Source organism: Podarcis cretensis, assembly GCF_951804945.1.
Source record: "Podarcis cretensis genome assembly, chromosome: 13".
NCBI classification, from domain to species: Eukaryota; Metazoa; Chordata; class Lepidosauria; order Squamata; family Lacertidae; genus Podarcis; species Podarcis cretensis.
The window spans coordinates 26,878,122-26,900,805 of record NC_137182.1 but is presented as its reverse complement, the minus strand read 5'-3'; the positions used below and the strand labels follow the sequence as shown (position 1 = coordinate 26,900,805).

Genomic DNA, 22,684 nt, shown 5'->3' with positions numbered 1-22,684 from the left:
AAGCTCCTGCAGCCAATCGGAAGCTGCAGAAGCTGCGGTGGACGTTCGGGTTCCAAAAGAACGTTCGCAAACCAGAACACTCAATTCCAGGTATGTGGCATTTGGGAGCCGAAACGTTCAAGTGCCAAGGCATTCGGCTTCCAAGGTACGACTGTATTTGGTAGACAGCCTTTATGTTGCTCTGGCTTTTCAACTAGTCTGGAGAATAATAATAATAATAATAATAATAATAATAATAATAATAATAAGCCATGTGGCACAGCCATTGCTGTGATTCAGAATTACACAGAGGCATGACAATGAAAAAGCTGCTGACCTGTGCAAGGTTCTCTGACGCACCCCATTGTTCAAACTGACTTTCCCATTTTATAGACCTTGTTTTCCTCCAAGATTTTTATGTGCTGTTTTCTTTGCTTTTCATAAAGCAAATAAGAGCACCCCTCACCTGCTTTACAGCGGGAGTTGTCTTTTATAAACTGGATTCTAGGATCACGGCCAAGAAGTAGAGTTGGCTTACTTCCACTGCCCCCTCTTTGAGACAGGGGTGGGGAATGTGCAGCCCTAAGCCACATTTCATGCAGTGGTGGGAGCCCCATAGAGACAAGAGGAGAGTTGGGCAGGGGACCCAACATAGATAGAGCAATTGAAAGGGGGTGAGGCACTTAAAATTTTAATTTGAGACCATTGGCAATGGTGAAAACATGGAGTGGATGGAGCAATGGATGGGAAGGACCTTCTGGAAATGATCAGTTCATGCTTCTGGGGCAAGATTAATCTGTCCCTTCCCCCAGCATCTCATGGGGCAAGGAGGAAATGGCAGGGGGAAGAGAGAAGGGATTGGCAGAAAGAGGGGGAGAAGAGATGGCAGGCCACTCACTTTTGGCTCCACCCATCTCTAGAAAGATTTCCCTGAAGGGAAAATGGCCATTACAGTACAAAACATCCCCCTGCTTCAATAAACCATCTATTAAATCTGATTTAATCAGGGGGTTATAATCACTATATTAAAAAACCTCAAATGGTTATTACAAGAGATCCTAGGTCAATGAAGAAGATTGAAGGGGGCATCAAAGTCAGTTCAGCTGTAGGAAAGATGCTGTTTGTGTTCCATGAATGCAAGGCGTTGAATTTCTTGGGGTTCAAATTTCAGTATGAAAGGGGGAGTTGGGTGGGACCCAGTGTGCTGTAGTAGCTAGAGTGCTGGACTTGGACCTAGAAGGCTGAGAATTCAAATCCCCACTAGCCCTTGAAGCTTGTCACTGTCACTGCCTCTTAGCCTAACCTGCCTCACAGGGTTGTTGTGGAGATTAATTGAGGAAGGGGAGAACCATGTACACCACCATGATCTCCTTGGAGGAAAAGGTGGGATATAAATGCAATAAAATAATAAGTAACTTCCCCTCCATCCTTTTTTTGCGGTGTGTGTGTGTGTGGATGATGTCAACAGAGGCGGCTGGCCCAAACTGCAAAACCCAGTTGCCTCATGGAGCTACCCAATAAACAACCCGACACATGATTATTTGCAAAAAGAGCTTGAGGCGACCTCTTTATTGAGAGCGTTACAAAAACGTGCATCTGTCGTGATGATGACGAGGAAGGCAAAGCTGGTGAGGGGATGCCGTTAAGAAAGTGGCCAAGCCGAGGCACACTTGAGTAAAGCGAGGAGGGGTGCATGCGTTTCTCGCAGTGAGCTGTGGGCGTCCTACGGCCAGGTTTCTCCCCATAGGTGAGCACAGCTTTCGGAACCGGAGCGTCGTTCCTCAGGAGATTCAGAAGTTGCTGGTGGAGTGCTTTTTGCTGGTTGTGATGGTGCTGCTGCTGCCATAGCCGCCGCTGCCACCACCGCTGCCGCTGCCGCCACCGCTGCTGCTACTGTGGTAGCTGATGCTGGTGCTACCTCCACCATGGGATCCTGAGAGAAAGAGTGGAAGAACATATTAATGAAGGACATTGTGAGACCCCTGTGTTTCATACAACCTCAAATCCTCACTGGTTTCTAATTCCATAAACAGCGTGCCATGGTGACCATTTTAAGTCAGACAGTAATCTTCCTTCTCTGGTTGTCTACCCTATGCATGTCTACTTGGAAGTAAAGCCCACTACGTTCAATAGAACTAACTCCCAGGTAAGTATGTACAGGATTGCAGGTTTTTCTTATATCCCCCACAACCCCAAAATCTTCAAACCAAGAGGAAATGTCTGGATCCCTGTGAGGAGGGACTGGCTGTGAAACTACTCTGCAAATGGGGAATAGGGCGTCTCCTAACGACTGTCAGGACCCTGAACAAACTACAGTTCCCAGAATTCTTGGGATCGGGAGCCATGATGCGTTATAGTGGTGTCATAGTGCTTTAAATGTATAGTGTGAATGTGGTTTAGATGACCTCCCAGATCTTCTTCAGTTTTTTGCTTCCAAGATTGTGTATACCAGCATTCCTCAACCTCGTGCCTTCCAGATGCTGTTGGACTCCAACTCCCACCAGTCCAAGCCAGCATGACCAATGATTGAGAATGATGGGAGTTGGAGTCCAGTGATGCCCAGAGGGCCACAGATTCCCCATCCCTATTAGAATAACTCAAATGACTCTGACAGTGTAGTTAGGGGCCGAGAGAATGGGTGGGTGAAGGAGTACGAACTGCTGGTTTTTTGCTTGTGTAACCTAGAACTCTCAGTCTCAAGAAATGAGAGTTTTACCCAGTTGCAAGTGCCTAACAAAGTTTTAAGGGGAAATGATGTGCATCTGTGTGCTTGAAAGGTCTCTAGTTACTGTATAGAGCAGCTTTTTGGAGAAACAAGCCTTACAACTTTGAGACAAACTGCATAGCATGCCAATGCAAGATTTCCTTCTAAGGCAAAATGCAGCTTGGGTGGAAGGCAATTTTTGCTGTGACTGCAGAACTGGGGTGGAAAATTCAGTCCCCATTCCCCTGTCAGTGTCCTGACATACATATTTGATAGCAGCACCCATGCTTAACATGTTGTGCAGTTTTGCTCCAGGACTAGGGTGGGGAAATTGTGGCTCTCCAAAGGTTGTTGGACTTCAGCACACATCAGCCTCAACCAGGAGGGTCAATGGCAAAGGATGATGGGAGTTGTAGTCCAGCAACATCTGGCGGGTCATAGGTTCCTCATCTCTGCCTTAGACCAAACCAATGCTGCTCACATGGACTGATAAGAAATCCTCCACTATCTCAGCCAGAGATATTTCCCACCCCAAACCTTGAGATCCTTTCACTCAAGGGTAGACAACATGGCACCCTTCAGATGTTGCTGGACTACAACTCCCACCATTCCTGACCATAGGCTGGGACTGATGGGAATTGTAGTCCAACAACATCTTGAGGGCACTATTTTGGCTGCTCCTGCTTTAACTGGAGGCTGAACATTTGAACCTGTGATCTTCTATATACAATGCATATATCTGACTATGGTTCTGCAGCTCACCCTTGGGGCGTGTAGTATCATTAGCCTTCCAGAAACAAAGGCCAGCATTGCAAGTCATCTTTTGCAGCAAAAGAACCCACCCGGGCTCACTTCACAAATATATTTTATATGGCAGTGGGAATCCTTACCTTCCTTTGACCATCCCGTCATCCTGTCAAGAAGGAGGAAAAGAAAGGGCAATTAGTAGATGATTACGAGCAACAGTAGTTGGCCTGGGGAATCTCTGTCCCCAGATGTGTCAGAAACAGCAGGACAAAAGATGCTTTGAGATATAGTAGGGCACCTTCTGATATGGCTGGCCACTGGGATTGCTGACCCCATGGAATAATGAAATTATTATAATGTGGGTAGTTAACAGAGAATACAAAATGAATCGTAATGCACAATATTGTCCTTTCCCAAATTATGAAACTATTCCCTGGGAAAGAAGACATCAGCAAGGTCACAGCAGAGACATCAGGACAGGAAGAGCTGAAAATACCCACTCTCAGTGTTGAGATATCACGGGACATCACATCCCCAGAGTAAATCTAAAGTCAGACAAAGCTGAAAACTTTTTATGGTCATTGTTTTCAGTGAGGTAAAATAAGGTTTATCCTTAACCCTCCCACTGGACAGAGAAGTGATGGAGCAATAGACAAATTTGCAGAGGAGAGGGCTATTGACAGCTGCTATCCATGGTCTGCCTCCATGGTTGGAGACTGTCATGCTTCTGAGCACCACTTGCTGGAAGCCACAGGAGAGAAGGGGGTTCTTATGCTTGGCTCTTGCTCGCAGGCTTCCCACAGGCATCTGATTGGCCACAGTGCAAACAAGTTGCTGGATTAGATGGGCCATTTGCCTGCTCCACCACGGCTTGAGTTCTTATGATGCAATGGGTGTCCCTTCTAGTATCGCTATTGATAGAAATAGGCAACCTACACCTTTAGAATAACAGACATGGGGGCAGGCCCCACTGTCCACGGAGTAAGCAGCAGAAACAGAAAACAGGTCAGAAAAGCAGGCGCGCCATTTTTCAATGTCTTAGGGATGACCTAGAATTTGCACACCTCTTCCCATTCTAAAAATGAAATTGACATCAATCTCAGCACTGGTGTTTCTAAGAGGCGGGCCAATAAAATCAGGGCCATTTTTATGCATCGCCTGACCTTTGGCTTGGAGCCAATTTGATTCCCTCCCCCTCTTTCTTTTTTCTTTTCCTTTCTCCTCCTGCAATGAGGCTACATTTTAATATTTTAATGTTTCAATATTTTAATGTTGTATTTAAATTTTGTTTTTAAGTTGTATTCATTCAACTTGTTTTTATTATTGCTTGTTAGCCGCCCTGAGCCCAGCCTTGGCTGGGGAGGGTGGGGTCTAAATAAAAATTATTATTATTATTATTAAAAAGAAATCTGATTTGTCACTAACTGGATACTCCAAAAGTTGCCACTGGCTCTCTAAGAGAACATCTATAAGATACACTTGTTTTCAAGCATTTCTTTCTCATAATCATGCTTTACATTTGTATGGGGGGGGGGACCTTAAACACTGTTTTAGATGCACACCTAAAAACATCACATATGATGAAGCCTTTGGGAGATCTCTCCCCTTTAGTGGCTTATTCTGATTGCCCAGTTACGTACTTGGAGTCCTGGCCCTCCAACAGGTTGCGGTAGGTGGCGATCTCCTGTTCCAACCGTGTCTTGATGTCCATGAGCATCTTGTATTCTTGGTTCTGGCGCTCCATGTCGTTCCTCAACTCGGCCAAGTGCTCTTCCACACCAGAGATCTGGTTCTGGATTTGGGCCAGCTGAGCGCAATACCGTCCTTCTGTCTCTGCCAAGCTGGTTTCCAAGCCAGCTTTCTAATATGAGGGAGAAAAAGCAGAAGATCCAGAAATCTACAAACACTGCAAACTGCAAACCTCTGTCAGAATGCTGATGACCAACTCTCTATCTGTCGGTGTTTCTAGATCTCATGAAAGTTTGAGTATCGCCGATTACTGATACTTGCAGGAAATAATGGTGAAGGTGGCTCTCACTACCTACTACCATTGGGAATGTCTGTGCCATTAAGACGTCTGGTTGGCCATGTTGGGTAGGCAAAATATGCCAACTAGCTATGCCATTGGAGTGACCCCAGCATGGCAGTTCGTAGGCCCTTTATCTGTCAATCAACTTCATTCAAGGAAGTTGCCACATACCATGCTAAGCTGTGACTGCAACTCAATCTCCAGGCTCTGTATCGTGCGCCTCAGTTCCGAAACCTCGCTCTTGCCGCTCTGTATCTGCTCCGTGTGGGTGGCCACTTCGCGGTTCAGTTCGTCAGTCTGAAAGAAGGAGGGTGAAAAAGTTTCATGCTGGAAATCTTTACAATGAAAAGAAAAGAAATCATGCTATAAGTAATACAGACGCCACTCAGAGCATACCCACACTGCAGACCGACAGTGCAATCCTATGAATGTCACACTGTGTTGAATAGGACTTCATCCCAGTTAAGGAGGCATAGTAGGGATGAGGAACCAGTGGCCCTCTAAATGTTGATGGAATCCAACCCCCATCACCCCCAGCCAACATGGCCAATGGTCAGAGATGATGGGAGCAACATCTGGGTCTGCAGAGTGGAACTGTGTTAATACACATTCTCCTTTTTTTAGAGGGGGGCCCTGGAAACCACCTCTCAGAAGAGTTTTTAGCAGAGTCCTCATTAAACTGCAGTTCCTAAGATTCTTTGGAGGGGCTCAAGACCCTTAAAGTGATATGTTGAACTAGGCAATATGCTTTTGGTAAAGCGACCCCAGTCCCTAGAAGAGAAGACCCTACCTTGGAGAAGAACCAGGCTTCCGCATCTCTGCGATTCTTGTCCGCCAGTTGTTCGTACTGCTCTCTCATCTCAGCCAGAGCTTTGGTGAGATCGATTCCGGGCGCGGCATCCATCTCGACATTGACGGTTCCTGTCAGTTGAGTGTTGTACTCTTTCATGAGCTTGGTAGGGCAAGAATGGAGAGGACATAGGTGAGGATTCCCCTAGTAGGCAACGGGTTGCACCTTTCAGCATTATGCAATATGTCATGATGTGTGGAATGGCCTTCATGCGATCAAAGGCAAATGGCAACATGCAACAGGGCTGCGCACATTTCTGCTAAGCTTGGTACCCAACCATTGTTTCTATTGGTCAAGAAGGCCTGGCTTTCTTGCTTCCTGAAGGGGGAAAGTAATTGTAGCCCTTTGTATTTGCTGCTCAGGGAAGGAGTTTTCTAGGGAAGGAGTAACCTGCCATGTGTGCAAGAGAGAAGGTGGGCGAGGGATTGTAAGCTTGTTGCAACCCCTCCCTCTGATCCACGACATTGATGCTGCACCCCAAGATTTATTCTGGTGCCATTTTGAAAGAGGCACTCTGTGCTGTCTTGCCAGTAGCTTTGTCATGAATGGTCAGCTCATAGGGTAAGTTTCATAATTTTGGGGTGGGTGGGTTGCCATTGGTGAGCCCCTGCTTTGCCACTTGTGGGCTCCTGTTTATGAACTTCTGCAGGGATTATTCTCTTATGTAATTGTGTATGGTGCTCACTTCAAAAGGCAGGCCCAACTCTTCTTAATGGATGCCCCAAAATGAATTGTAAAGTTGGCTGCAGTTTCCCTGCCCCTTTCTTTTTCCTTCACTCACCTCCTCATGGTTCTTGTTGAGGTAAGCCAGATCTTCCTTCAACCCTTCGATCTGCATCTCCAGATCAGATTTGGACAGAGTCAGCTCATCCAGGACTCTGCGCAGACCATTGATGTCAGCCTCAACGCTCTGGCGGAGGTGCAGCTCATTCTCATATCTGCCAGTTTCAAAAAAGAAAAAGAAAAAAGTCAGCAATGGGTGATAAACATTCTGCCACCTGTATTTCTTGAGATGTATTTCTTGAGGTCTTCATTCCTCCCTTCCCTTCTGGCTTTCTTTCAACTGATATTTTAAATACACCCTCCACCAAACTTTCTGTCCCCCACTTCCTTTCCTTTTATTCCTCTCTCACTTCCATTCCCCCAGTGAGAGACCTCGAATAGCAGAAAAACAGAACAGAGAAGAAACTTACTTCAGTCTGAAGTCATCAGCAGCCAGCCTGGCATTGTCAATCTCCAAGATAATCCTTGAATTGTCAACTGTGGCATGATGGATCTATACCAAAGGGACAGAGAAGAGAGAAGGGCCCATGAATGCCAGCAAACATTTTTCATTATCTGAGGATGCAATGGTTGTTCAAGTGGAGAATTGTCAGGGACTTAATTTGTGGGCAATCTGTAGAGGTCATGACATCAACATTAGTGATTGTGAATATGCATCTAGAGGGCAGTAGATATTCTAGACTGACATTAGTCAACATGGTGCCTTTCAGATGTTGTTGGACTCCAACTTCCATCAGCCCCGGTCAGCTTGGCCAATGGTCAAGCATGATGGGAGTTGTAATCCACCCACATCTGGAGATCACCAGCTTGGGGAAGTCTGTTCTAGATTAATAAATTTGAAATTAATTCATACAAACTTCTTCAGCAGCCTAGGATTTTTCTGAGGAGAAACTAGTTAACCTAATTTCTTTCCTGGCTTGTCTTAGCATCCTCCCATCTTGCATGGTGTGACCTGTTCCTTCATTCTTTCTACATTATGTTTTTCCCCTCAGAGGATTATAGTCTGGGACCCAACTGAGGCTCTGTTCCAACCTTTGCAATAAAGTACGTTCTACCCAAACAGTTGTCTGCCATCTTTTTCTTGGCAAACATCCAAGGGCAGTTTTATGTATTTAAGTAGAAGATGAGCCATCCAAATTAAAGTAGCAGACCCATTCCTGTACAGGTGAGCCCTTGAATGAATAAGTTTAGGTGCAGTTAATCTATAATGCAGTATAATTGACTGGCAGACTTCTTAATATTTCATTAAAAATAAAATTATTATGACTTCCAGCCATATATCTAAGGGTATGGAGAATGTGCAGCCCTTAGAATAGGATTCTAGCTTCTGGCATGGGGGGGGGGCAATGACTCCCCAAGGACTCTTTAAAATAGTCTAGGATGACATGGAATTCTACCTTAAGTGATGCAAGAGCAGCGTTTAGAAGCTGTTCCTCCTGAAATGTAGTCGTATGAAATGCAAACTTTTTTTCAAAAAATGGATTTATATATTGCTACAAAAGGTACACTGCCACATCTTTCATAAATGCAAAGTTAATTATGGCTGTGATCCAGTGGATCTTGTCCATTGGACCTGGACCTGGAAGAACTGAGTTCAGACTCTGCTCAAGCCAGTCTGGACTTCAAGATCTAACGAAAGTACTCCGTGCCCCTTGAAATCAATAGGGACTCCAGATGTTGTAGATTATAACTTTCACCACCCATGACCATTGGCCATGGTGGCTGTAGCTGATGGAAGCAGACCACAACATCTGGAGGGCACCACATTAGCTGCTCCCAGGCTGGGCATTTAATGTGCAATTAAGTTCCAATGTCTGTTTTGCTGGATTTGATGCCCTCGGTATATTAATCTTAGCTCATCTAAAGGGAAACAAAACGATCTGCTCCACGGGATTGTTGGTGAGGATGAATGAGGTAGGAATAAGAAATGAGTGCACAGTGAAGCCCTATAGGCAAGGTGCCCTGCCCTCTTTTAATATTGGAGAGGGTTGTATTGGTCTTAATGGAGTTTCATAGGAAAATGATGGAGGACAGCAGAGACACCATTTCTCAGCGATAAGAAGTGGTGGGTGACACAGTCAAGAGCATCAGTATTTGATATATGCGTGGGAAGGTTTCCAGTTTGGGGTGTGTTTGAATAGATATCACAAAAGCAAATATCAGTGATCTGAATTGGGGGTGAGGATTCTGTGGTCCTTCGGTTGCTGTCTCCATTGGGCCATGCTGGCTGGGAGTGATGGAGAATGGAGTCCCACAACATTTGGACAAAAGTGAATAACAGAAGGGAGACCTTCCTTCCAATGACACCCTAAAGCAGGAATAGCTCACCTGAAGCAGGGATAGCTCACCTCCTGCTCTTGAATTACAGCTTCCACCATCCCTGACCATGCTGACTGGGGTTGATGGAAGCTGGAGCCCAGCAACATCTCAGCTGCCACAAGTTCCCCACCCCAGGACTAAATAGAGCGTCCCTGGTTTCCCCACCATGGGCCATTCCTTTAGTTTATAAAGGAATGGCCCATGGTTAATAAAGGTTAATAAAGACCTAGTGAAGTGAATAATGCAAGCAAGTTATTAGTTTATTAGCTCCAAGGAGCAATGGTGGGCACAGACTAGAAATTTAGGGTCAGTTGCTCGCTTGTGCATGCTCATCCACTGATGACTGCAACATCCCATGTTTACTTGCGTGTGTGAGTGAGGCATCACAGAGCAAATGTGTCAGAGTCTTCATTTCCCCTTAAATGCAATGTTTCTCAGTGGGAGCCATTCATTAAGTGATTGGTTTGTCACTTAGCAATAAGGCACCAAGCTGCACTCAAACAAGTGCCAAACAGCCATGCATTTCTATAACCCAGTCCCTCGGATTTTGTGGGGCAGTAACTGAGTGCCTTGGGACTTGTACACAGTTCCTTTCCTTCATTGCCATGTAACCACAACTACCCTTTGCACTATTCAGAATCAAAGATAAAAGACTTGCAGGTCTGAGGGCTTAAGCCAATCCAAGGCATGGCATGAAACACACCCAGAGCCTACGATGCAGATAGGGTGATGGGTAAATCCCAGGTTACAATGGTAAATTCATTGATTAGATTGGCCAGTACCATAACAGTCTCTACTCCTGTGCTTTTAACATTAGTCTCATAGTCAGAAATTAAGGTGGTGAAGCTTTTCCTAACACAGAAGTGAAGTTTTCTCCATGACTTATCTTCTGGTTCAGTACCAAAGTTAGAAACTTCAGGAGTTTATTGCAGCAAAGCTATGCACATCAGAGTGAATGACTTGGATGATGGACTCAAGGGCATCCTGATCAAATTTGCAGATGACACCAAACTGGGAGGGGTGGCTAACACCCCAGAGGACAGGATCACAATTCAAAGCGACCTTGACAGATTAGAGAACTGGGCCAAAACAAACAAGATGAATTTTAACAGGGAGAAATGTAAAGTATTGCACTTGGGGGAAAAAAATGAGAGGCACAAATACAAGATGGGGGACACCTGGCTTGAGAGCAGTACATGTGAAAAGGATCTAGGAGTCTTGGTTGACCACAAACTTGACATGAGCCAACAGTGTGACGCGGCAGCTAAAAAAGCCAATGCAATTCTGGGCTGCATCAATAGGAGTATAGCATCTAGATCAAGGGAAGTAATAGTGCCACTGTATTCTGCTCTGGTCAGACCTCACCTGGAGTACTGTGTCCAGTTCTGGGCACCACAGTTCAAGGAGGACACTGACAAACTGGAACGTGTCCAGAGGAGGGCAACCAAAATGGTCAAAGGCCTGGAAACGATGCCTTATGAGGAACGGCTAAGGGAGCTGGGCATGTTTAGCCTGGAGAAGAGGAGGTTAAGGGGTGATATGATAGCCATGTTCAAATATATAAAAGGATGTCACATAGAGGAGGGAGAAAGGTTGTTTTCTGCTGCTCCAGAGAAGCAGACACGGAGCAATGGATCCAAACTACAAGAAAGAAGATTCCACCTAAACATTAGGAAGAACTTCCTGACAGTAAGAGCTGTTTGACAGTGGAATTTGCTGCCAAGGAGTGTGGTGGAGTCTCCTTCTTTGGAGGTCTTTAAGCAGAGGCTTGACAACCATATGTCAGGAGTGCTCTGATGGTGTTTCCTGCTTGTTGTTGTTGTTGTTGTTGTTGATGATGATGATGATTTAGCATAATAAAAACAATTACTTCCACAATCCAAATCAGGAATTGTGCCATAGATTCCTGCCAAATGATGGGTTGTAAGCATCATAGGAATGATGATGATATTTGATACATCGTGATTAAATTTGCCATTTTCTACAGCAACAAAGTATTAGAAGATGGAAGCTTCAGAAAGCCATCTCTCATCACTGGCATATCCTCCTCGTGAGGCTGTGGACTCTCCTTCCTTGAGGCTTTTATTAAGCAGAGGTTGGGCGGCCCTCTGCCATGGATGCTTTAGCTAAGATTCCTGCACTGCACAAGGGTAAACTAGAGGAGCCTCAGGGTCCCTTGCAACTCTACAATTCTATGAATGATCTTACCTTGTCACGGAGGTCCTCAATGATCTTGAAATAGTGGCTGTAGTCCCTGGATGGGCTGGTGGGAGCCTGCTTCATGTGCCATTCTCGGATCTTCACCTCCAGCTCTGTGTTGGCTTCCTCCAGAGCACGCACCTTGTCCAGGTAGTTGGCCAGGCGGTCGTTCAGGTTCTGCATGGTGATCTTCTCGTTCCCACTCAGGAGGCCTCCATCGCCGCCGCCGCCACCCCCGGCCAAAAAGTCCCCAAAGCCATAGCCGCCTCCACCTCCAGCACCAAAGCAACTTCCATAGCCTCCTCCAGCACCAAAGCCACCGCCGTAGCCAAGACCACCACCAGAAACCAAGGCACTGCCATAGCCGCCTCCTAAACCTCCTCCTACCCCACATCCATAACCACCTCCTACTCCGGAAGAGACAAGCCTAACGGAGGAGGAAGACACACGGCCGCCGCCTCCGCCATGGATGCTGGACGAGCCAAAGCGTCCGGAGGACATGCGGCTGGCGCCCCCACCAGCACCCATGCCACCACCATAGGAGGAAGAGGAGCTCTGATAGAAAGACATTGTGGCAGCAATGAATGGAAGTTCAGCTGTGAGACTGTTACTCGGCTTGGCTGAGCATGGAAAAAGCTGGCCTTGGCAGTGTCAGCCAGCTCCCTTTTATACTCCTCATGGGGTGTGTTCTGTTCCACAGCAGAATACACCCTGCTGAAACCACACCCTCAAAGGTGAGGCTCCGTGAAGATGATGTGCTGTCTTTGAAATGCAGCCACTTGTCCCTTGGTGGGCTGCCCCCCCCTCTCTCTGTGTGTGTGTGTGTGTGTGTGTGTGTGGCGGCTTCTTAAAAACCCAGTTAAACAAAGGAGATTTCATTCAGGGTGTATCACTGTTATTTTTAGCCAGTGCCAAGTGTGCAGATCACATTTCCCTTCTTCTTCTTTTATACATTTAACCAAGGGCGGGGGGCAGCACTGTCTGCAGCCAAGCCTGGCCTCATCTCATATCGGGATTAATTTATTATAATCAAGCATAATAGCCACAGATGCACTCAGCTTCTTCTTCCAGGTATGCCTTTCACTTAACCCCCTTTTCCCTCCCCAGAACGTTTAACAAGCAATTCACGATTCATTTACTTTGCTTCCTTGCCGTCTTAATTGCTGTCAGGATTGTGGAATCATAGAGTTGGAAGGGACCCCATGGGACCCCAACCCCCTGCAATGCAGGAATCTCAGCTGAAGCATCCATGACAGATGATCATCCATGCTCTGCTTAAAAACCTCCAAGGAAGGAGAGACCTCCCAAAGGAGACCTTTCCACTGTCAAACAGCTCCTACCATCAGAAAGTTCTTCCTGGTGTTCAGTCGGAATCTCCTTTCTTGCAACTTTAAGCCATTGGTTCATATCCTACCCTCCAGAGCAGGAGAAAACAAGCTTGTTCCCTCTTCCATGTGACAGCCCTTGAGATATTTGAAGATGGCCTTCACATCTCCTCTCAGTCTCCTCTTTTCAAGGCTAAACTTCAACTTTTCCCCATAAGCCTTGGTTTCCAGACCCTTCGTTATCTTGGTTGCCCTCCTCTGCACACATTCCAGCTTGTCAACCTCCTTCTTAAACTGTGGTGCTGAGATCTGGACACAGGACTTTGGAGATAACACCCTCTGCTCTGGAAATGCAAAACATAGTCTTCCAGGAATGCCCCATGGTAATGTCTGGAGGTGGTGCAAGAGCCCATCATTTCTCTTCTATGTAATCTTGTGTCTGAGAAGCTCCAAGAAGATAGTTTGCAATGAATTAGTTTGCTTGCCTCTTCCTCCTTCAGGGTTTGACAAACAAATTCAAATGTTTTGCCTAAGACAGATGAAAATTGCAAATGGGAAATGATAGAGGGCACATTTTAAAAGGCACTGAATACTTGAAGGGACAGAGTTTTTTTAAGAGAGAGGGAGAGAGAGAGAGAGAGAGAGAGAGAGAGAGAGAGAGAAGAGCCACAAAGAAGGTCACTTCCAGACGACCTGTTCATTCTGATTTGTTTATGAAAAGCTTGTGGTGTGGTTATTTGGCTGTTTATAGAAAAATCATTCTGCTTTCCTCACAGGGAGGTTATTCCGCATTGCATCATGCGATTGTCACACTTTCCACTGTGTTTTCCCATCACTTTCCTTATTGCAAAGTCTGCTCTTTTGGGTTGCTCAAGAGCACCAAACCAACTTTAATTGTGGAACTTGAATTTTCTGGAATGTGATTAGATCCCACCCAAAAACAGCAACCGGCTGGAATCATCCTGTATGTGCCCCCAGTGTTCCTTACCCTTTTACAAAAATGCACTTACAAGATAAATTGTGCTTAAAAATGCATATATTTGTGAAAATAACATACGGATGTGCATTTTATTAGGGTAAATTGCTTTGAACCAGACAAAATTACGTACAAAAAATGTGCACAGTAGAAGAAATAAACACTAAAATGCTGGTGAATTTTCATGGGGCTTTGAATTCCTGCCCCCTGCAAACTGATGCGGGAATGTGGTGAAATAAAGACTGAAAAAAATGAGAAACTGCAAGAAGTTGAAATTAACTGTTTAGCCCATCCCTATCCTTGAGTAAACATGCATGTGATAGAGCTGAAACACTACCTTTCAAAGTGCAATTAAAAAGCAACTTTAAGCATATGCAGAGTATTGTTGCTTCATATCCGAATGATTTATTTGCCCATTTATTTTACAACATTTGTATCCCACCATTCCTCCAAGGCTCTCGAGGCAAGCATATATCATCTCTCTCAATCCCACAATTTCACCTCACGGGAACCCTGTAAGGCTGAGAGTTTGTGACTGACCCAAGGTCACCCAGTGGACTCCATGGCCAGGGGAGGATTGGAACCCAGGTCTTTTCAGTCTATCCACTGCATCACCCTGGTTCTCACAACCAGTTGCCCACTTTAAGGATTATTGAAATTTGGGTGTGCAGATGTGCCTTGAGCCTTGGTGTTCGTTTGTTGTTGTTTTTTAAAAACCAAGTGTTCTCTTGTTGCAAAAGGATTGTATCCTGAGTAATAGCAATTAAAAAAAGACTATTGTATTTGAAGAGTGGGTGACAAAAATGAGGGATTTTTCATATTAGTCAAAGGTTGTTCTTGCTGACGGGGCGAAATCTCTTGCCACAAACGGTTGCTTAGTCTGAACCCTTTCATGGGCAACTGCAGTCCCAGCCCAATAAGAAAAGATGGAGCGTCTGTTTGCATCCTGGGAGTCGAAACTTCTGCAGAGACGCTCCTGTTGACCCACACCTTAAGAATCTGCACAGGCTGGCACTGCTTTCTCGGTGCAGAAGAAAAGCGGCTCCAAATGTCGCTGGAACAAGATGCTGAACCTCCAGGTTTGGGAAACATGTCTCAGAAGGCACTTGGCTTCCAGACATGATTTATCAGCAGACATGCCAGGGAAATGATTGATAGTCGCTAGCATCTTGCCAGATCTATATATCACGAAGGATTCGGTATTTTAACAAGCAAGTTTCGACAAACCCTTGCTAATCGTGGAAAAAAATTTTTTTTTCCAGCAAGCTCACGTAATGTTACTGGGATTAAAAACTAAACTCAAGCTGATTGTTATCCAGGGCATGGAAAATGGTGGTTGGGTGGGTTTTTTTGCCAGCTCACCTTGAAATGAGACACACACAGAGCAACGGGAGGGAGGGGTTGTAGGTGGTGGGCAAATTGATTGGGTGGTGGGCAAATGTCTGAAAACACTCTGCCTCCAGAGGCTCAGATTTCACAGAATCATAGAACTGTAGAGTTGGAAGGGACCACGAGTAATCTAGTCCAACCCCTTGCAATGCAGGAATCTTTTTGGCAAGCATGAGATTAAGTGCCCCATGCTCTAGATTTAGGGAAGGGTCGTAGATCAGTGAGAGTGAGAGCTGGACCATCAAGAGGGCTGATCGCCGAAGAATGGATGCTTTTGAATTATGGTGCTGGAGGAGACTCTTGAGAGTCCCATGGACTGCAAGAAGATCAAACGCATCCATTCTTCAGGAAATCAGCCCTGAGTGCTCACTGGAAGGACAGATCCTGAAGCTGAGGCTTCAATAATTGGGCCATCTCATGAGAAGAGAAGACTCCCTGAAAAAGACCCTGATGTTGGGAAAGATTGAGGGCACAAGGAGAAGTGGACGACAGAGGATGAGATGGGTGGATAGTGTTCTCGAAGCTACGAACATGAGTTTGACCAAACTGTGGGAGGCAGTGGAAGACAGGAGTGCCTGGCGTGCTCTGGCCCATGGGGTCACAAAGAGTCGGACACGACTAAATGGCTAAACAACAACAACATAGATCAGTGGTAGATCACCTGGTTTGCTTGCAATCCCCTCCTCCCCAAATTCAATCCCTAATGTCTCCAAGTAAGGCTGGGAAGGACTCCAACTTGAAGTCCCGTAAAGCTGCTGTCAGTCAAAGTCAGCAACACTGAGCTAGATGGAGCAGTTGTCTAATTTGGTATTAGGCTGCTTCCTGTGCTCCTGTAGATGATAAGCATCATCATCGTCATTTATTTATACCCCACCCATCTGGCTGGGTTTCCCCAGCCACTTTGGGAGGCTCCCAATCGAATATTAAAAACGCAATACAGCATTAAACACAAAAAACTTCCCTAAACAGGGCTGCCTTCAGATGTCTTTTAAAAGTAGGATAGATGCTTATTTCCTTGACATGTGATGGGAGGGCATTCCACAGGGCAGTTGCCACTACCGAGAAGGCCCTCTGCCCAGTTCCTTGTAACCTCACATCTCGCAGTGAGGGAACCGCCAGAAGGCCCTCGGTGCTGGATCTCAATGTCCGGGCTGAATGATGGGGGTGGAGATAGGTATGTCTTTGATGGAGCACCAAGAAAGCTTCATCAGTGTAGTTATTTAGAGCCAAACTAAAAACGAAGCTAAGTGCAATTTTTGCATTTAATATATGGGAATTTTTTTTAAAATGCAAATAGCATGGCTGGTAGGGAGCTGATCGTGATTGGGATTGCAGTAGGTTAGTGGGTGGGTTTAGGCCTTTCATTGCTTGCTGTGATCTCATTCATTGCTGCTGTGAACTGCTGCTTGCTTTGTGGGAAATTCCCCCACTGATGTCAGTGGGGGACTTCCTCCCAACGCCAAAACTAGTTTCAGGGGAAAGCTTTTCTTCAGAGCTCCAGCACAAGACGAAACTGTCAGAACCCCCATCTGTGCCTGCTCTTACCACATTAATGATTGGTTCCCCTTCCCTAGATGGTGCATTTGCACTTTGAAAAGGTCTGAGCATTCATTGCAAAGATGCACTCGACATCTTGCTTGGCTAAGCCCTTGCGACAGCATCTTAGGCAATAACATGATGCAGAATATCCTTGCAAAAAACCACCAGTGGAGGGAGGGGGCCTGGAAAACCTACAGACAAGCCTGCCTAGTGGACATATCCCTGAGATGTCTTCAAGAAGCATTCCCGGAAAGCATCAGCAAAGTTGGCAACCTTCATAAGCAGTTTAACCATCCCTCTCCTGTGATGGTTTTCTGAGTGTCTTCGGGTCATGCTCCATTTAGCCCTGAACGCTGTACAATCACATCTTTGTTCAAATCACAGAGGACCGGGATGTGTCTCGGGTCGATGCTTTCCGGCTTGTCATTCATTTGGCAGACAGGGTGTGCCACGGCATGTTCCCATAGATTTGCTCTGGAAACAGTGCCATTGTCATGGTTTCCTTAAAGAGTTTCAAAAGGACGGCACCGACTAAGCCAGTCTTGACGTCTCTCACGAAATCATAAAGCATCGTTTCTGATTTTGTTCAGGGTACTTTGAGCTGTTGCCCACCCAGCCTTCTCTTCAGCAGAGTTGTATTGAAACCGCAGCTGTGACGGGCAGAGTTTCGCAAGAGCCAAAGCGGGTGAGGCTCAGGAGGGATTGGCTAGTGCCACGGTCGAGCCCTGGAATTGGTGATGCACTCAGGACAGGACTTTGGGGGCAGGCATCCATGTCTAGTTTCACCCTCACAACCAGAAATGCCTTCAGGGCTGGACTTCATGGCAGATGCCGAGAGTCCTCACTCAACACAATGAGCAGGAGGGACTTCAAACGCAGCAAGACAGGCTTACCTCATTTTGAAGGAAGTGAAGTTTATATATAAATATATATCTCCATCTAAAAAGATCTTCCTCCCCTCCTGCTGTCAGCAAGGTCATTAAGCCCAGAGTCCAACATTAACTCAGAAATCTTGCCTGGGATCTTTTTTCACTGCCAGGGTTCAGGTGAAAGAGAAAGGAAAGCTTCCACCCAATTGCCTCCATAATGGATTTGGACATTTTGATCTCTCTCAGAGAAAACTCTTCTCCTTGCACGCCTCCAGTTCTTTTCTGGTTCATTTAATTAATCTATTACATTTATATCCTGCTTTTCCTGCAAAGATCTCAAGGTGGTCTCAAGGTTCCCACCCCTCCTCCATTTTATCTTCATGACAACCCTGTGAAGTAGATCAGCTCAATGCTGTTTTTCTAGAAAAAGAGGTGCCGGAATTCACTGTGAACGCTTCCCTTGTTCTCTTACAATGGCATGGCAATGGTGCCCACCTGAGAGGTGCTGGAACTGAGTTCCGGTGAGTTCCAGCTGAAAAAGAAAAAGCCTGGATCAGCCTGGCAGTAGGTGGCTGGGCCCAAGGTCACTCAGTGTGCTTTTCAGCGGAAATTCGAACTCAGCTCTCCCAGTGGCATTAGTCCAACACTCTAACCACCCTATGCCCAGACAACCCAGATCCAGGATCTCATCATGCAAAGCCTGAGAAGAGCTATGGGTGGGAAATGGGACTCAGATGGAATAAGGAGCATCACAACTTGGCCGGATATGTATTGCAAACTAGGGGATTGCAACAAAATGTTGCAGGGTGCAGCGCTCCCTGATCAGGATTGCAACCACCCACTCCATTCTCCCTCCCTCCAGGTTTTCTGTCCCCTTCCACCCAAAAGCCCTTTGTAGCACTGATGTAAGCTTGCCAGTGTGGTGCAGTGGTCAGAGTGCTGCACTGGCACCTGGGAGACCAGGGTTCAAATCCCCACTCGGCCACAAAGCACTCCGTGGGTGACCTTAGGCTAGCCACTGCCTCTCAGCCTAATCTAACTTACAAGGTTGTTGTCAGGGGTAAAATGGAGAGGGGGAGAAGGGTATAAATGTAATAATAACAATATACAGGAGAGGGTGTGTTTGTGTTGCATTAAAAGACAGACCATTGCAGAAGCCCCCAAAAGTTCAACAACATTGCTTTTTATTTTTAACCCCCCCCCCCAAAAAAAAAAATCCTGGGATTGATTTCTTCATTTGGGGTGTGGGGGTGCCATCTCAATCAGTAAGTTTTCCAGAGAAATTTATCTGTTGGCATTTCAGTACTCATGGGGACATGGGCCATTCAACAAATATATTTTTATATTCTCAAGGAATGCATGTTCCTCTGTCTCCATTTCGTCTCAAGCCTTCCTATCTTGCTGATGTCCACCCCAGCGACAGATACAAAGTTGTGCAGGCAGTATTTTTTTTTTTAAAGAAAGAAATGCAGAACTTCAGACCTCGTACTCAGTTCTCTTTCCCACTACCACCATGTCATCCACAAGACTTGTGAGAATCCCCTTTGGATTCTGTACTGACAGGGGGGAAAACACATTCCTCTGGCATCCTTCTGGAACAGACACAAGTGGCAAGACCTCTGCTCGGTGTGCTGCTTCCATTTATTTTAATCTCCCTGAAAGGAATGTTCAGATAAATACTCGGCTCAATGAGGAGCTGGATCAAGTTGATAACTGCCTGTTGGAAACAAAATCAGAAACTTTTAATAAGTGAAAAACCTCTTTGAGCTTGATACTCTCTGAGTGTGTGTGTATATATATATATATACGTGTCCCTGGCAACACAGCCAACCCTAAACAAAGGAGCATTGTTCAAGAGAAAAGCTTGCTCTTTCCTTCTGCATTCCTCATCGGCAATACACCCATCCCTCTTGATCCTGAGTGCTCCTCGGCTATGTCTGGGCAACGCGTTCAAATATCCTTCTAGGCTTAGGTTGCAATCCCCGGCTCAGACACCACCTCCCGTTTGGAATTCCACCGCGGAAACCCCAACTGCTTTCACGAACTGATCCAAGCTTTTGTTGAATCATGTTCAGTCATTGCATTTTTCAATAATCCCTTAAACAATGGGCTGAACCTCAGGACCGTTTTTTACATGTTGGAAAAGTCATTACAAATGTGATTGATTCAGGTGTGTGTACCCCCGCCCTTCGCCCCATTAAATGAATTTGTGCACCGAGGAAACTGTTCCTGTGAATAATAGTTCTGCCTATGACTAGCTTGTGATTCACCGGGTCCTGGGAGAAAGAAAGAAAAACATTCAAACTGTTCTTTTGCGATCTAGACATTCTCTTTTTTTCTATCTGGACATGGAACCATCATTCACGGGACAATGCTTAACATGCATAGATTTTTAAAGCAGATGTAGGCAGGCTGAACTGGTCTTACAAATGGTTCAAAATTTCTTCAGACTGTGGATTAATTTGCCCTGTGGAAAAGAAACTTCTTCCAAGGAAATGAGGAACCGAGATCTAGCCCCATGTTGAATTCTTAGGCTAAGGCTCCATTTGCACTATACATTCAAAGCAGGATCATACCACTTTATGCAGTCATTGCTTCCCCCCCCCCCCCAAGAATTCTGGGAGCTGTAGTTTGTTAAGGGTGCTGAGAGACCCCTATTCCTTTCTCAGATACAATTCCCAGAGTTCCATGGGAAGAGGGATTGACTGTTGAATCACTCTGGGAGATCTCCATGCCTACTTCCAGTGAATTAAGCTATTATGGGGCTGGAAATACTTGGACGTTGGCTCATTTTATAGCACGGATGCCACAATTAGTGAAAAACAAGGAGCAACGGTTCACCATTAATAGATGCACAGGTAAGTTCACAGCCTTAGTTACTGTTTGTGTGTCTGCCTGTGGAGCAAAGTCGCCAGGAAGTCGGTGCCTAATCTTTTGATCCTAGCAAATATTGGAATTTGTGATAATTTATATTGAGTTCTCAGACCGTGAGAACCAGACACCTGATTGCTTCATACGCACACAGATTTCAGTTCCTCACAGCAAGGTTCCCCCACAAATATCAAGATATGGAACAGTGAACCATTATTTCTTTGCCTTCCAAAGCATCTAGCTGCTTCCCTGGAGGATTCCCCACTTGGTACCAGGGAGGATTAAAACTCACAGAATAGGCTTTGTGAATTCAACCAGCGGTTCTATGGCCAGGCCCCAATGGGAATTGTCTGTGATTGCTAAACTTTCTGACACACTCTATTATCATAGCTGCATTACTACATATACAGCTAGCGCTTGTGTATTACAACGAATTTCACATTGGGATTTGAAGAGGCTTGTTTTCAATTAAGAGAAAAGAACTTAGCTAGGGATTTTCGGGGCAGTGATATGATTCAGTTCACATTTGAAGGTGAATCTGCCTAATTCAGCAAGTAAACCAAAAGGCAGTCATTCTCTCAACATTTGCACTTCTCTGAATTCTGAAAAGCAATTCTCCAGCCAAGTAGTGTGTCCAAAAATGTATATACCGTGTGCACAAAATGCATGGATAGCATTAAATTACCTTTTACTCAGAACAGACCTGTTCAAATTATTGGACCTAACTTAGTCAAGTTCATTCATTTCAGTGGGTCTATTCTGAATAAAACTGCATTGAATGAACTCCATACATTTTTGAAAGTAACATACAAGACGCATTATATTAGGGGAAATGGCTTACAAAAATGTATGAATTAAGTAAAATTGCATTCAAAGCCATGCCTATTAGGAGAAATTTGCACTGAAATGCAGACACTTTTTCAAGAAAACTATAAACAAAATCGCAAAGTGACATGGAAATTTGGAGAACTGAACTTGGTTAGAAAAATTAGAAATGTAGAGAAACCAAAATGGACTGATTTGCTCATCCCTAAACTCAGCTGTGGAGTTCAAGGACGGCCAACTGGAAACCTCACAGCTGCATGTGAATCATGGCTATCCTGAAGGTCCTTAGTCTCTAAATGTGCTGAAGTCAGGGGAGGCTGGAAATTCTCAAATCCCAATGGAAGATCCAATTCCTGTCTGTGGAGACAGGATTTAATATTTTGGCTGAATCTTGTTCAAGTGTGAGAGGGAAAGTCTTGGAAAATATAGCACGCACCTGGCATATTCGTTGTTTCATCCTAAAGCCTTCATGTAAGATCACGTCCCGATCTCCCACACACCCTGTGCTCCAACCCTGAGTTCCCCGATGTTGCTGGACTACAGTCCCCATGATCCCCAGTCAGTTCAGCCAGTGGTCAAGGATCAAGGGCGTTGTAGTCCAACAACATCTGGGGACCCATGTTTGAAGAAGGCAGCTTCCCAGCGCTGCGGCTGCAAAGGGGCTGCAGTCTGTACGCTGCGCATGTCAGGGATGCTCCCTAAACAAAGCCCAGCCCAAATCACATGGACCGTTGGGTTCCAGCAGTTAATAAGTGTTAACATTCCTTTGCCTGTAGGGTGTATCAGAAGAACGCTCCTGTCCAACTTCTGGAACAGCAAGTCACTTCCAACAGTCCCAACCCAGCTGTAATTAATTGCTCAGGAAAGCAGATATGACCATTCGAGAGGAGATCAAGAAATGCCAGGCTTGGGCACAGGCCCATAGTCGCATAACCCTCCTTTTTGTGTTCACAGTACTCAGCTATGGATAAGGAAACAACAGAGGCGCCAGCTTGTGAGGCTGATTGAAGGTGTGTGACATTGCATGAAATGCTGCATGCACAAGACGTCCCAACTCTTTTGAAACCATCCAAGTTGTTGGAATGTAGACTCTTGAATGCAGGACCAGTGGGTAAAGAGGGAGAAGCTGCTTTACTCTTTCGCAACCAGTTCTTTGCATTTTTTTAAAAGTCCCCACCAGAGGCGGGGCTATCTGCCCACAGGGGCCAGGCTAGTGTCCCAGGGGGGAGGGCTAGCATCCCAGGGGGGGCCTGGTGAGCGTCCCAGGGGGTGTGCCACCC

The 22,684-nt window shown here is 45.6% G+C and overlaps 1 protein-coding gene and 2 long non-coding RNA genes across 3 annotated transcripts in view; 2 read left to right on the top strand and 1 right to left on the bottom strand.

Annotated features, from left to right (window-relative positions):
• LOC307200378 overlaps positions 1-22,684 on the top strand; it is a 557,860-nt gene that overhangs the window by 355,530 nt on the left and 179,646 nt on the right. The gene's annotated exons all lie outside the window — the stretch shown is intronic.
• Positions 317-1,798, top strand: LOC307200381. Its single transcript, XR_013832397.1, has 2 exons — positions 317-461; positions 582-1,798. It is a non-coding gene; the product is annotated as an uncharacterized lncRNA (long non-coding RNA).
• LOC307200296 (keratin, type I cytoskeletal 19-like) lies at positions 1,517-12,260 on the bottom strand. Its single transcript, XM_079948804.1, has 8 exons — positions 11,620-12,260; positions 7,503-7,585; positions 7,091-7,247; positions 6,250-6,411; positions 5,631-5,756; positions 5,071-5,291; positions 3,574-3,596; positions 1,517-1,912 (listed from the first exon to the last, which is right to left on the bottom strand). The coding sequence occupies exons 1-8, from the start codon at positions 12,178-12,180 to the stop codon at positions 1,770-1,772; spliced, it is 1,476 nt and encodes a 491-aa protein (XP_079804930.1). The 5' UTR covers positions 12,181-12,260; the 3' UTR covers positions 1,517-1,769.

Coding starts and splice junctions, on each gene's coding strand:
- LOC307200296 (XM_079948804.1), bottom strand. CDS start 12,180: ATGTCTTTCTATCAGAGCTCCTCTTCCTCCTATGGTGGTGGCATGGGT. Junction 5,757..6,249: donor AAGCCTGGTTCTTCTCCAAG/GTAGGGTCTTCT, acceptor TCCTTCTTTCAG/ACTGACGAACTGAACCGCGA. Junction 3,597..5,070: donor TTGGAGGGCCAGGACTCCAA/GTACGTAACTGG, acceptor CCTTCTTGACAG/GATGACGGGATGGTCAAAGG.